Source organism: Erithacus rubecula, assembly GCF_903797595.1.
Source record: "Erithacus rubecula genome assembly, chromosome: 1".
NCBI lineage: Eukaryota > Metazoa > Chordata > Aves > Passeriformes > Muscicapidae > Erithacus > Erithacus rubecula.
Genome location: NC_136658.1, coordinates 81,835,941 through 81,850,613, shown reverse-complemented (window position 1 = coordinate 81,850,613; position 14,673 = coordinate 81,835,941). Strand labels below are relative to the sequence as shown.

The 14,673-nt window shown below is 33.3% G+C and overlaps 1 protein-coding gene across 1 annotated transcript in view; it reads left to right on the top strand.

The window, feature by feature from the left end:
- Nucleotides 1–14,396, top strand: part of VWA3B (von Willebrand factor A domain containing 3B) — a 54,784-nt gene extending 40,388 nt beyond the window's left edge. Inside the window, exons 21-27 of the mRNA XM_079316986.1 lie at nucleotides 4,112–4,230; nucleotides 7,010–7,060; nucleotides 8,237–8,456; nucleotides 11,454–11,574; nucleotides 12,288–12,412; nucleotides 13,557–13,694; nucleotides 14,243–14,396. Of these exons, the coding sequence (XP_079173112.1) occupies nucleotides 4,112–4,230; nucleotides 7,010–7,060; nucleotides 8,237–8,456; nucleotides 11,454–11,574; nucleotides 12,288–12,412; nucleotides 13,557–13,694; nucleotides 14,243–14,344 (876 nt within the window). The 3' untranslated portion in view covers nucleotides 14,345–14,396. The remainder of the gene's footprint in view (nucleotides 1–4,111; nucleotides 4,231–7,009; nucleotides 7,061–8,236; nucleotides 8,457–11,453; nucleotides 11,575–12,287; nucleotides 12,413–13,556; nucleotides 13,695–14,242) is intronic.
- The last annotated feature ends 277 nt before the right edge of the window (nucleotides 14,397–14,673 follow it).

Here is a 14,673-nt window from a genome sequence, read left to right as displayed (position 1 = left end):
GACTGTCATAATAGCATTTTCTGGTATTGTAGCTTGTTGATGTGCACTGAATGTATCATGCATATCTGAATGTTCATTCATGCATCAATAAGAAGATAAAACTGATAGTTAATAGGATGTCTTGCATACTTTAAGTTCTTTCAGAGTTACCAGCTGATGGCAGTGTGCAGCCATCGGGTGTTAGGCAATTTCTTGAGCACCACAGCCTCCACTGATACTTATTAATTCACTGGAGGATGTCTTTTATATTTTAAAGTCACCTGGGAAAGGGTGCTGGTGGACATTTCCTGGATTTGTACATTCTCCACTTTTACATGTGACTGTGAACTAAGATATTTTAAAAAGTATTGTCATTCAGTAATTAAAATTAATGTTTGAAAAGTTTTAAATTAAATTTTAAGGCAGTTGTAAGATTTTGTAAAATTTAGGAAGAATTTTGCATCATAATGTTTGAATTGTCATTCCACTTATAGGAAATCCATTTCATGGGAAGTTCCTCTAATTTTTCTTGTGCGATGTATCCTACAAAAGTCCTATGAATATGCTGCAGCTCATCTCAATTAATAGAAACTGTTTCTTTAAATTATGCTCAAAGAAAAAGCTAAACCACTTTTTAAATAATAAAGAAAGAACAAGGGATATGTAATAGAATGTGGTATAGATCTAAGTAGAAGATTTATAGCAAATGTGCACAGATTCATATTTTAAAGTACTGTTGTTTTTAAAGTATGCTTGTTTTTGAAATTTAGGAATGAGAATTTTTGCAAAAGCATGCAGACTGTAGAAGAAAAACCAATTTCTCTCTTTGGTAAAAGCAGTTCCTCTCTCATTTGGTAAAACCAAGTCAAAACCAAGATCTGTAAGAATTTTTTTATAAGTGGAATTTTAAAAAAATAGAATTAAAATATGTCTTTTTATATGAGACCACTTTAAAACATTTTAACATTTCAGATGTAATAGCCATTTTTCAAAAAAGTTCCAACATCCAATAGTTACAAAACTGTGCAAAACAATCTACTGTAAATGTCAAACAAAAGGCATTGTGAATTTCACAAAACTCTTACATCTCATTTGTGAGCAGTTGCTTCTTTTTCCATCTTCTTCTGAATATACCAAAGAGGTCTTTTTACTTCCATGTTTCTTAATGAACAGCTCTTTGAATCCATTCCAGACAGTCCTTGCTAAAAACAAAGCAGTCTGTAAAACATACTGTCTTTGGAAATAGTCTAAACTATGATTCAGCAAGTACTGTGTACAAGTAGCAATTCATAGGAACTCCTGGCAGTCTAGTTCAGGACTTAATTAAGTTCAGTGTTTTTTGAATTAACAGGTGCTGTACAGAATCCAGACCGTGATCCATGGGCTTTCTTTAGATTCAGTGATGTTAAGGCAAAATAAAAATTTTTGTAATTTCTTCATATCTACTAGTCTCCATTAGTTGTAATCAGACAGTTTCTCAGGCAGTGGAGAATTACTGTTCTATATGTAGAGGAATGGATTTTTCTGGATCTGAAGCTGAAGATAGAAAACAAGAAGAAGGTTGAGGGTTGCACACAAGGTGAAAGCAGTAGAATTTCTGAGTTACAAAACCCTCTTCACCTCAAGCTTCACACCAACTTATCAAGAAAATAGACACTAGACAGTGAGCTTGAATGGAGACTTTAAGAATCTTGACTATTCCAGTACTGCAGAAGATTTCATTGAAGATAATAAATGTACAGATAACTTTGCATTGTTCCTTCTGAGATCTTAGTTTTCTTGGTGTGAAATTAAAACATCCCTTAGTATGATAGTATGGGACAATATGATTTTTATTTTTGGCCTTTGCCAGCAATGATGATAGAATAAGTATGAACAGTTTTCTTACCTTGGAGATGCAGCAAGAAAAAGGTTTCCATGACAACTGTTCATTAATAAAAGGCTGACCTGTTGTTTTCAGTTCTGTGCTATCTGTCAGTTTCACCTCTGTTGCTTCAAAAAGTTTAATTTATTAAACTACCCATCCAGGTTCATATTCAGAAAAGAGATAATGGCTTGGGAATTTGTCTGAATTATGTCGTGGTAATTCTGAGGGAAAGCTTCCCTGTAGAATTATGTAAAAATATGTTGCAAGTTGTGGCATCTAAGTACAGGTTTGCAAGTCATGGAGTTTTGACTCAGTGCTTTGCTCAAAAGAATCAGATTCAGCCAACAAAACCATCTTTCTTTGGTCTAAAATAAGAAAATTTTTATAGGCTTATTGTGCTTTGGTTTTGTCTTTAAGACTTTGAAAGTTGGGGTTTGAAATAAAAGCCATTTTGAAACAAGTGAATTCGTACTGTGTGAAAGTTAAAATATTTAATTTAGAAAATGAAAAAGATATTTTGGCAATAAAAATTTTTCTCTGTGATTTCTATCAGCTGAATATGTCAAATTTCACTTGATTTGTGAGCAGTTTTCATTGTTCTCAAAGTATGCATAGTATTTGTTAAGAATTCATTCTGGTTTTTGTCTTCAAAAGTATAATAATATGTTTATGCTTGTCTGCCCCTTCAATTCTATACAAAGTGTTTTATAAACTATATTAAACAGTCACTTTTTAAATTATGCTGTTTGTACTTGAAATTACTCTGGGAATTTGTGAGGCATTCTACATGGTGAGGCCCTGCTGAACTTCTGTTACCTTAGTTTGAGTAGCATTGTAGACAACAAACATTGCAGAACATGAAGAAGGGTCATCACTTCCCTGCTTGCCAGCTTTCAAATTTTACCTGGAAATGACAAGTAGCCAGATATCACTGTTTAGAGTTATGGGCAGAGATTTGCCTCATCTGTCTGGGGCAAGATACTTTCACTGACATGTTCCCATTGTCTTTAGCTTCTAAGTGATTATAAGATTAATATCATATTTGGAGCTTTGGTGTGGTCTGGCACTGATGTGACACAGATTTATTAATCAGAGAGAAGATGTCCTTGGAAAGAGAGGGTGATATGAAGTCACACCACTGCTCCTAAAAGAATGATTTATACTGTTGGGATTTGGAATCCAGCTATGCTGAGATGATTCAAACACAAATAAAGCATCACTGAAAAATTTTCTCCATTAAATAATTATCTTTATTGCTGTATTTTCTGATTGCTTGTCTTATTCCCCCACCAAGGGTTTTAGTTTAATGTAAATTGAACCTCATCCATGTTTTTCTTATCTATATCCTGATCTTAGATAGGCACTTGGGGAAGATTCCCACTCAATCATATGTGTTGAAGACAGTTTTGGGGCGATTAATATTCTCTTTCTTCTCCAGCTCCTCCTTGGATTTTTTTATTTTTTTATTCAGCATCAGGACACTGATATGTAAAACAGCTTTCTTTTATGAACTGGTCAATAATTTAATAGGCTGAAAGATGATGGGACTTTGGACTGAGAGTTTGGAAGTCATCTTTCCTTCTCTTGTCATCCATTTCTATCCTTTTCTCTGCCTTTTGAAGATCTACTCACAGTTGTATTCATTTTTATTTTATGAAGAAGTTGACTTATGTAAGTGTTGTATTGGGAGATTTGAAAAATGTTGAAGTTCTGATCCTGATGAACCTGATTAGGTTCCTAAGTAATAAATACAAGTTTTGGTGACCAATGTCCACCTTGTTCACTCTTTGGTGATCAGTGTGATGGTGAAAAATATCTGTCTGCAACTTTACTACTCTCATTCCTTACAAAATAAAGTCCTCCAGAATAAGAGCATTAAATACATTTAAATATCTACTCTCACACCTGTATACCAGAATTAGATGCTAGAAAATATGAGAGTGTTTAAGGCAATAAAACCTGGAATATGGTCATGCACTAGATTTATTTTTTCCTTCTGACTTACATTTTTAGAGTGAGTTGTTTGACAGTACTGCTTTAGTTAGAATTACTTAGTGGTTAGGAATCTTAATTTGTAACTTCTGCATAACAGGGTTGTATAATTTTAGAAGTGTCTGGAAGCTGTGCCTTAATTCTGACATTTGTGGTGCTTAGATTTTTCTTTGAGCAGCTTCCAGTGTTCCTTCTGGCTGTTCTGAGCCTTGGCATTCAGTCATTTGAAAATGTGTATGATAAATTATATCTGTGTCTTTTATTGCACAATAGATGTCACCATTGGGCCATGTTAGCAGTGACAAGAAGGAGATTGCACCAATTAATCCTTGGGCAGTGAATCTTGATGTCTATAAAGAGAAGCTGGAAGAAGCAATTAAATCCTATGAGAGGCAAGTCTACTCACCAGAAATTTATCATGGTTGCAATCATGTTTCAGTTTTTTCCTCGGGTACTCGGTATTTCCTCACACATGTTTTGCTCTATACTGATAGTTCTGCGTGTTGACACACTTTAATCCACCATCAACATGTAGGAGAAATTTTATTCTTAAAACAAAACAAAACCTCAAAAAACTGAATGCAAAACCAGATAAAAACAGGTAATAGGCAAGGAGATAAATATCAACATGTTGCTCATATTATGTTTGCCCAGTGACAAAAGCAAAATTATTTTACTTTTTGGGAGCAAACCTGAAACCAGTCATCCCTCAAGAGGAATTTCACTTAAACATATAATGCTAGCCAGAGTTTTAACTTAAAATTAAGGTCCTATATCCATAGACTGACATTTAAATTAAGGACCTGTTTTTTGCTGTCAGCTTTCTATAATCTTCTATGCATGCAATATAACTGAGACACCAATAAGAAACTGACAATTTAAATTTGGTGTGGGTTTTTTTTTGAGAAGCATATGTGTTGTACTTTTTGATTAAATGTTAGTAAAAGCACAACAGAAATAAAGAGAACAAAGGCATTAGATCTCTAAACTACTTCCTAACATGGTCCAACTTCATGCATTTTTTTGAAGTAATGCAATTATTTGACTATGGTGTAATTCAGTAATCACATGAGAGCTTTGACTAGAATTATTTTAATAAATGTTTTGAGGCTGTTTTCTAATAATATTTACAAATGTAATTATTTTAAATGGCCAAAACCCCCTTGATGACAAATGTTTAGTTCTTGTTTATTAATTAATTTCACAGGGAATCTTTAAAGTTTGAGGGGGTCTTGTTTTCCTTAGTAGTTCTATGGTCATACCAGTTCTTTCTAATGCATGCTATAGCTTTTTTTTATAAGCCTATTGTCCTATATAGGTCTTCTGTGGTAAAATCAAGTATTTTGATTTGAAAATGCTGCTTGCTATGTCTAGTATTAATGGAGTTCAGTGAGTAAGAGTCTCTTGTTTTGTTTGTTCTGTCACTGAGACAAAATTGTTATCACTGATGTTATCAAAAGATATCATAGAAATTGATTTGTCACTCATTTTAATAGAAGGTTCAAGTGCTGTATTTGTGATAGCGAACTCTGAAAAAAATTCAAGTTTTTCACTGCTGTGTCATACCATTGAATATTTTACATTTACTGACTTTAATTTTAAGGGAATGAAAATTATTCTCTGGTTAAACTCTGGACAGCATTTCCCCAGTCTCCCTAAAACTTTGGTGATAATGATTACTGTTTACATCTGTTTACCAACAGAGATCAATGAATCAGTGTACTTACAATAGTAGGATTGAGTTCCTACTTCCATGAAAAAGAGGTATAGAAGACAAATCTGCCTGCAGATCCTATAATTGACAGTACAAAAAAGAGATCTCTTTTCCTCTATATGTGAAACAGCAAGCCAGTCAATTTTTTTTTGCTGTAGATGTCACAGCCCTTTTCTAGTAAATGAATTTCCAAAAGCTGCAGTTCAACTTTTTAATTAGTGGCTGGTCACAAATTTATTCTGATATAAGCAGATGAAACAATGGATTGGGATGCAGGTTTCAAGCACAGAAGCAAACATGCCAGTATTTTCTCCATATGCAGATTGAGTTTAGCATCAGATTTAGAGGGAGAAAAATGGGGGCAGAATTTTTATGGTCTGACAGAAAGAATATATAGCATTAAAGGAGAAGGACACTGAAAGCTTCATATTATGTATGATTTTGTATAGCCAGAAGCTTTTATTACCAACTTAGCTATGAGTTTGCAGATTTAGAAGGCTGAAATAAGCATTGGAGCATGCTGAGACTGTATATTGAGAATAAGCTAAGTAGTTTGTATTCTAAAAATGCTGGGAATTAGTTTCTGGTAGATAAAATGAATCATCAAAATTTAGTATTCAGAATCCGTTGTTAATGTGCTTTTTTTTTGTACATGCACTAGTAAATCTGGCAAGTCTACTTGTAGCCAATCAGGTTACAATCTGAATTTTTTCCTTGCAATGAATTTGTTCTTGTATCTAAAGGAAATTTGGAAAATTTATTTAGAATTAGAGTAATTAGGATCTATAGCTGAAATGAAGTAATTGAGTGATGGCTTGGTTAGGATGTTAATAGAGAAAAACATAAGGTAGATGATCTTATAAGAATTTAAAATTTATGTCTTAAAAAGTAAAAACAAAAAGTTTAGTGGAGCTTTAAAAAAATCTCAGAACTGCATTTCTTTGGAATAATCACTTCTATTTTCCTGTCAGTAGTTTTTTTTCATAGCCAGAGTTTAATGAATTAGAAACCTGAATGACACAACTGAGGGGTAATCTTAGCAGGGAAGGAAATGGAAATTAGCGTTACTACATTCAGATTACATTTTCTGAAAACGTTTAATTGGAGGAACTGTGCAGCTTAACTGGCATTTAATCAATTTTGTTATTTGATTTAACTTGCTGGTGCTGAAGACAACCATCCATAGAAAATCCTGGCAGGAAGCAGCAGTGCCATTAAACCTTCTATGACCCTGAAATAGTCATTCTGTTATTTGATGGAAGATACTGTTTTCCCATCTTCTTTTGCAGTTGATAATTTCATAGCTGAACCATAAGGATACAATTTGATGATACAGTGTGCTTGGAATACAAATCAGTGCAGATATCTTAAGAAACTGTGTTTATTTGCTAGTTTTGAGATGATCAGCTGCACAAGGAATTGCATTCCCTCAAAAACTGCTTTGCTTTCTTTAATAGGCGCCTGAACCTAGTTATTTGGAGAGCACTATCTCAGGAGGAAAGAGACAAGTAAGCTATCACTTTTGGTTTTCTAATGTACTTCTGAAGGACTGATCATAAATACTTGGAAGTTTTTTATCACTATTTCTATAACCAAATGGTTTAATTTTCAAATATTTCATAAGTGTATCTTGCTTTCAAAAATGTATATATGATATGGAGTAATATTAAATTCTGGACCTCCTTTTTGTGGTGCTGATTACTTTTAAAGGAAAGGACTTGTGTTCCATTTGAACATTGATTCTCTATCCTTAATCAGTGTCAAATGCAGGGCCTTGGGAGGGCAGCATGTCATTGCTTTCGACATCCAAGTAAATCTCTTCTCATCCCATAAAGAGCTCTCTAGTGGCTGGTTTGTTAAGGTGTAATAAGCACCTTAAAAGCATGTGCTGAAACTGTAGATCACTCTGGAAGTTATGTTAACTAGCCTATTTTTTTATATTGATTTAGAAAATTAATTGCTGTATAAACATCAGTGAAGTTAGCATCTGTTTATGCCAGAGAATAAAGTGAAGATCAGTTAATGAAAACTGAATGGGCATGGAATAGTTCTTCACAGAAAAATGAGAATGAAAACTAGGATGCTTTTAAGAAGACATAAGCTAATGAGTAGAAAACCTACAGTTCTATCATTAATAAGGAGAACTAAAACCTCATTCTGGTGCACAGAGGAAATGAAGACTCTTGAATAAAGCAGCATGTAATGAAATTAAAAAAGAAATAGATATCTCTTGATAGACAATGAACTGCAGATTATAGAAATTTGACAGGGTGTCATCCAAACTGTTTAATTATTGATGACATATGACAAATTATGCTTGTGATGAAAAAAAAGTTGTAGCAGTTGCACAGTCTATGCACAGAGGAGCATATTAATTATTAATATTAGTGCATAGATATTAAAAAAATTGATTTATTTTTCAGAAATTATGGCCTAGCCACTTGAATTTCTCTGTAGCTGTCTTTATACAAGGTGTAGTTACACTGGACATGATTGTTCAACTGAATACAGCAGTATCTGGATGAAATGCAAGAACTTGTACCATCCAGAAGATAAATTGGACAAATCTGATTCTTTATTCTGCCTTCACAGTTTGTGACTGTATCTGTAAAGCACTGATATAATTAAAATTTTTTCTACTTGTGATTATTAATTTCTTAAAATATATATATATATATTTTAAGATTTAAAGAGGATGGACCAGTCCAATATATACAGCATAAAGAAGCTTTGCTGGAGGCTTTAGAGAATTTGGGATGGCCAGTTTCCTATGAAGATGTAAAATTGTTAGAAGATGAGATATTGACAGCATTAACATATATACAGCAAGCCTCTGATCTTCAGGAAGCTGTCAAAAAGGAAACGGAGAAAAACTCAGAATCACACATAAGAAACAATAAAAAGGTAATACATGGGAAGGGTTTTTCCCCCCAAGGTTCCTCCTCACTATTTACCTCTGGAATACTTTTTTCCATGATCACAGATTATAAAGTAGACATGTAGCATGATGCTAAATAAAATGGATAGAGGAAAGAAGGTAGTTAAAAAGAGAACAAACTTTCAGTTACTTTTTTTTAAACATTGGGGAAGTAGAAGTTCTGAAGCTTCAGAGAGAGTCATAGAAATCAAGCCTCTTAGAAATAAATTGCAGCAAAGTATCTTTATCTCCACTGCAATGAATAGCAGGAAAGAAAAAGAACAGATATATTAATGGCAATTTAGATACAAGATTTGTGGTTTGATTAATATCTGATAAACTGGACTAAAAGATTTTGTAATATTGCAGTAGTTCACTGTAATCTTCCATGGTACATTTCTTGTAAAAGAAGATATAGAGAGAAGAGGTGGGATTCAACTTCATTTTTGTACACTAAAATTTAACTGTCCCTAAAATGTGGATATACATGAACTGGTGCAATATCATAGCATTGTGAACTGAGTCAGTGGCATCTGGAGCTCATTCTGAAGTGGACACCCACTTTTGGCTAGGAAGAGAAGCTTTTTTTCTCTCTCCGTTTCAATTACTGCATGAGTCTAGCATTAATACATTAGTCTAGCTACTCTGAAACTATGATTGAAGTTAGTGTTTTTGTGTATGTATGTCTGTGTGTTTCCTGTAGTTTTAGAGTTTTTAAAGTCCATTAAGACTGCACATTTGGAAAATTTGAATGTCTTCAAAAAGCAGATGATCTCAATTCATTTCACATTAGTTTGAAAATACTGCATTGCTGTTACAGCTATTTTGATTATTGATTTACCTATGCTGTATAATGTCCCCATACAGGAGCAGCAGAAACATGTTTATGTTTCATTTATTGAGTGTAATTTTACTGTTGCCTTGGAACAACCAGTGTGTGCTTTCAGACATGATGTGATTAACATTGTGCAATCACTTATCCTGAGTCAACCCGCTTTAGGAGTTTAATCAGAGTAGCATCTTCAGTAATTGCTAATCTGCAACTGAAAGGCTTCAAGAGTGAGAGGCAGAAATGCAGATGTAATTAGAATTCTGTTTATGTGGTAGAAAAACAGTGGGATAAAATGAAGAGAAATGGGAAGCCTTTTAAAAGTGTAGTTGAAGGTTTTGTGATGTCCGCCCACAAAATGGGTACAGAGAAATAAACTGCCAACTGAAATACATTACAGCAAGGAAATAGCTGATATGGCTCTGAATGGAAATTGTCATTGTGATATAGAAAAATCACAATTATACTGAAACTCTACTCAGCAAATCAGACTTTTAAATTTTCTGATGTTTTTTTCACTGAATTTTGAATAAAACACCTTAGTTCTTAGCTCTTTCTTTTTAGGCTGTCCTATAAAAATGGGCTAGGTTCATGCAGAATGCGCTTGTTCCCACTGGCACCCAGGGAAGAGTGGTGGTTGCTTGACTCTGAAGGTGTCAGGATTATGAAAACCAAAAGTTTGAGCCAAGATACATGGAGATCTGTACATATTCTTCATGTCTGTTCTCACTTATAGTAGGAAAGTGCAAAGACTATTCTTTTTGAAAGGAAATTTAAAAATTTAGCAGCGACTGGAGGAAGTAAACAAAGTCTCCTTCACCCATTGTGGTTTAATGCATTGCCTTCAACAGAAGCAGAGTGAAACATGATAAAAATCCCTGAGAATCAGATGGGGCATTTTTGTAATAAAAATACTGAATGCCAGAAATGGCCACTCCTACAGTGGCTGGGTCAATCCTGCTGAACACCTAAAAACTGTATGAGATTAAAAAAAGATGGATTTGAATTTAGACAGTGTTTCTGAGCCACCTGAATTCTGCTCGACTCAGAATCCTCATTGTGGATGCTTGTGTTGTCTTCAGTATTTGGATTAATGTGAAGTGCTGGAAGTTGCCCAAGCTATTAGTCAAGCATTACAAATTAGTTGGTAATAAATATTCAGCAGCAGCTGTCCTTTTGGAGCCTGAGGAATTAAGTAAATGCTTTATCCAAATACCTTTTTGTGTCTGTGGAACTGTAGGTCTGCTCTCAGATCAGCCATTGTTGAGTCATATTTCAAGCAGTCAGTTAAGCACTGTGAAGAGCCTCTGGTTTAGTCTGAGTTTGAAAATGCAAACTGTTGATATAATTAATATTCTCTAGGGGTAGAGAACAAGCTAGAAAAATCCCATATATCTCCAATTTAAAATATCTCCTTGCCTCTTTTGTGTATTTTGCTTATTTTTAGGACTTTTCTTGGGTTGTTTGTGATTTTTAAGGGGGAGTTTGAGAAAAAGAGATTGTGATAATTGTAGTGAAACTGAGAACAAACAATTTAGTCAGTTATTATCTTTTCCATCATTGTTTACTATTAGGGAAAATAAAGTATCAAATCAAATATATTTTTTTCAAAAAGAAATGTTGTCAGAAAAAGAAGCAAGTCATGTACATCTTAGCAAGCAGAGGTTTTATTAAGTCTGTGAGTTTTTTTAAAATGAATCGTCCTGTAAAATGAGGTCCTTCTAGTGCAAATCAGATTACTGTGAAAACTCTCTAATCTGGACAAAATAGATGTGTAGAGCAAATTTTCTTATTCTGAAAAAAGAGTTGATTTTCCCTTTCTCATCCTTTAATATGAATTGTGCAGCTTTGTAAAATTTTTTTGTAGGAAAATGGTGGCCAGAGCTATAATTCATCAAGGTAAATTTCTACCTGAACACATGAAAATATAAGTATTGTTATGACCATACAGAACAGGATTTTATAGTGAAAACTCTTACATGAGTACTTCCTGTACTTTGCACTATTCTGAAAGTTTAAAGTGTATTTCCAATTTACAGTGTATTCTTTACAGATCTGATAGCATTACATTGCCTCAATTTTTAAATAATTCCAAAGAATAGATTAAGGCTGACTGCATTAGCTGTTGTAGAGAAATAATTGTGTCAAATTACAGAGACTTGAAGAAGAAAGTGGGAAGCTGAGGTCTAAGACAAGACAAAAATGTCAAATATTTGTGACTCACAAAAGCCAAAAGATAATTGCAAGATCAGATGTCACAGGATTTTATTATCCAGGTATATATTTTTGTCCATATTTTCAGTATTATTTAGTGTTTCTTAATACTGATAAAACATAAGTTATGGTCATAACTACTTCTTTCTTAATGACATTTAATATTAGATGGGCATATTAATGAAAACTGAATATATATTTTGTCTGTGCATGTATATATACATTTATAAGAAGGCATTAAAGTTGGAGAGCAATTATATGTTTGTTTTTGAAAAGTGTGGAAAGAAATCATCAGCCAAACTTCTGCATGTGTCCAAAAAGATCACTAAATGCTTCTGTCTTTTTGTTGAATTTTAAGCCAGAATGGATACTAAGTAAAACTCAGTTCTGTAATTTCTTAAGAAGAATATTCTCTTATGTATATGTTTATCTTTGTTACCTTTACTTGTTTGGTTAGGATTTTTTCAATTACATATTTTCAACTGTGGTAAAAGTTTAATTATGTTAACTGTCAGTTTTATTATGTTAACCTGATTAATTTACAAATTTCAGACCTGTGCTTCAAAAATATTTCATTTTCTTTTTATAGCAGTATTAAGAATGGTTAGTAAAGCAGCCCTAGCACAGCTCACAGTAGCTAAATGAAAATGAAGAATGTACAGTATAGACATGTCTGACCTCAGTGATGTGTGACAGCCTATAGGACTTAAAAAAATAATTACCACAAGGTGTGAGAGAAAAATAATTTGAATATTTTATGCTTTTTTTTTTTCAGGAACTGTGATAAGGAATATCAGTTCTACATCAGTACTTGTTGACTTCAGCAATGGGGAGAGCTATGATGTCCCTGTGAAGTTCATTATACCTGTGGGAGGTGCTATGCCATGCCCACATCTGCAGGTAAAAAAACATATTTTTTCATGATTGCAAATATGCGTTTTGTATTTTATTTGCTCAGACCTATAATAAATTATAAATTATAAAAAAATCCTTTGAATACATTTATTTATTTTAAAGAAGAGTTTTTAATTCTCTTCATGTGCTATTTCAACATGAAGTTTTTCATTTATTTCAAGCTTGTTTTCATTGTAATTCTATTACTTTGTGTATTAAACTTATGTGTTCTAAACTAATCTATATTGTTTTCTTTATAAAACATTAATATTTTCCCATCATAGAAGAAAGGTGAGCTATTTATTACAAGAGTTATTGTTTGCTAGCACACAGATTATAAATGTAAGAGAACCTTTTATACAGTGTGACTTACAGCAGGTTTTAACCATTTAGTTTCCACAGCATATTTTAAATCCAGCAAATAACCATATAATAAGGCAAATAACACTAATTTAAAAAAAATAATAATACCTGTTCCATTTTGCTTTTCTTTAAAATTTATCAGCTGATTATCTGTAATCACTGCTGTTTCTTTTTTTTTGGTGATCCTTATTCTACACACCAGAAAGGTGATGGTTGCAGCATTGATCCATCTGTTTTGAATAAAAGGAATGTTTATAATTGCATTACTATATATAAAACTAGAAATGCACCTTTTTTTATTAGTTTGAGATAAAGGCAAATCCTGATATTTCTGTAAATTCTGTACCCAATTCTAGAGACTTGCAGAATTTGATATAAAATAGTGACTTCTGTGTTAATTGTAAAAACAATTTTGGATAAATCAGTTACATCTGGAATTATCTAAAATTCTCAAGGCTGGTTTAAAAGCTTGTTGAAAGCTTTACAATTCTCATAGAATCAAAGGGAATATAGAGTTTATAAGAGTTTCCTCATTCAGTTCATCTTGCTAGCTAAGCCCAGGTACATTTTGAGCTCAGTCCTTTGTTTTGTGTTCTCTCCCTGATTCAGTGGAAATTGCATGATCAGAAATGCAAGGACCAAGTTATTATCTTTCAATGGTCTATATTAAATCATGGGAACATAATAGAATGATAATTCACATAAAAATACCTTAGCAGTTGCATTTTATATCTTGTAAACCTCACAAGTTACATTGTTCTTGCATTGATGCTTTCCTGGTGTGCAGGTTGGAGACTATGTGTTTGCCAGAACTGGGAGAAAGGCTGAAAATGCATATTATGTACCTGCCATTGTCATAGGAACACCAGAGAGAGTGGAAACAGGTGGCAAACTCTACACAGTACTGAAGTTCAACAACAGAGAGGTAAGTAAACCTAGGAGATTATACCAGTCTGGCAATTTTACCATTATTCTGTTTTTGAAGAGGCAGAATTTTTCAAGCTAATGAGCTCCCTGTCCCAATCTCAGTCTCCAGCTAACCAGAGTAAATCAAATTTCAGAGTGCAATGAAGAGCTCATGTAATAAACCTGAACAAAGAAATTCTGTAGGATAATTTATTCTTAAATCATACTCTGTTCTTCCTTCTTTAATACATTTGGTGGCTTTTACAAGTTCCATGTTTCTAAAATAATAAACACAAGGAGTTTTAACACAGTCAGTGCAGTCTGAAATTAATTCCATTATGCTTGTTTGGTTTGGTTTTTGTTTGTAAGCCATTATGTTAATTTTACTGCATTTTTCATAGCATACATTACAGAAAATTTACTTTGTGGTTGAAATTTTTATATTAATTATCTTTATTAGAGTCTGATTACAGTTTCATTTAAACAGTTGACTTTTTATGCATATGTATCTTCATTCCTTTTGAGGTATCAGTTTAAATTAGATGAATGTTGATTGTGTTATTGCAGGAACACTGTCTAAGAAGCGAGCTCATTAAAATCAGCCAAGCCAACTATGCCCATTCATGTCAGTACATAAGAAAGGTGCAGATGGTGAATTATGAGATGTGAGTATGTGTCTCTGTTTGTTAAGAAAGGCAGGAGCCTGTCTTGAAATGGACAATGTAAACCCCCTACCTCCAAATTATTATAATTTTGAAATTAAGGACCTCTCAGGCAAAGATATGGGAATAGGAATAGCAGGTTTTTACTAGGAAAATTTAATTAGAAGTACAGTATTACAAAAAACAAACCTAAAACACTGACAGAGTCAGAATACAACCTGACACCCTGTCAGTCAGGGTGTTGGTAGCAGTCCCATTAAATGGTGGCTGCAGTTCTCCTGGAGTGACAGATGGGGTTCAGTTGAAGCAGTGGTTCTGTAGAAGGTGCAGTTTTCC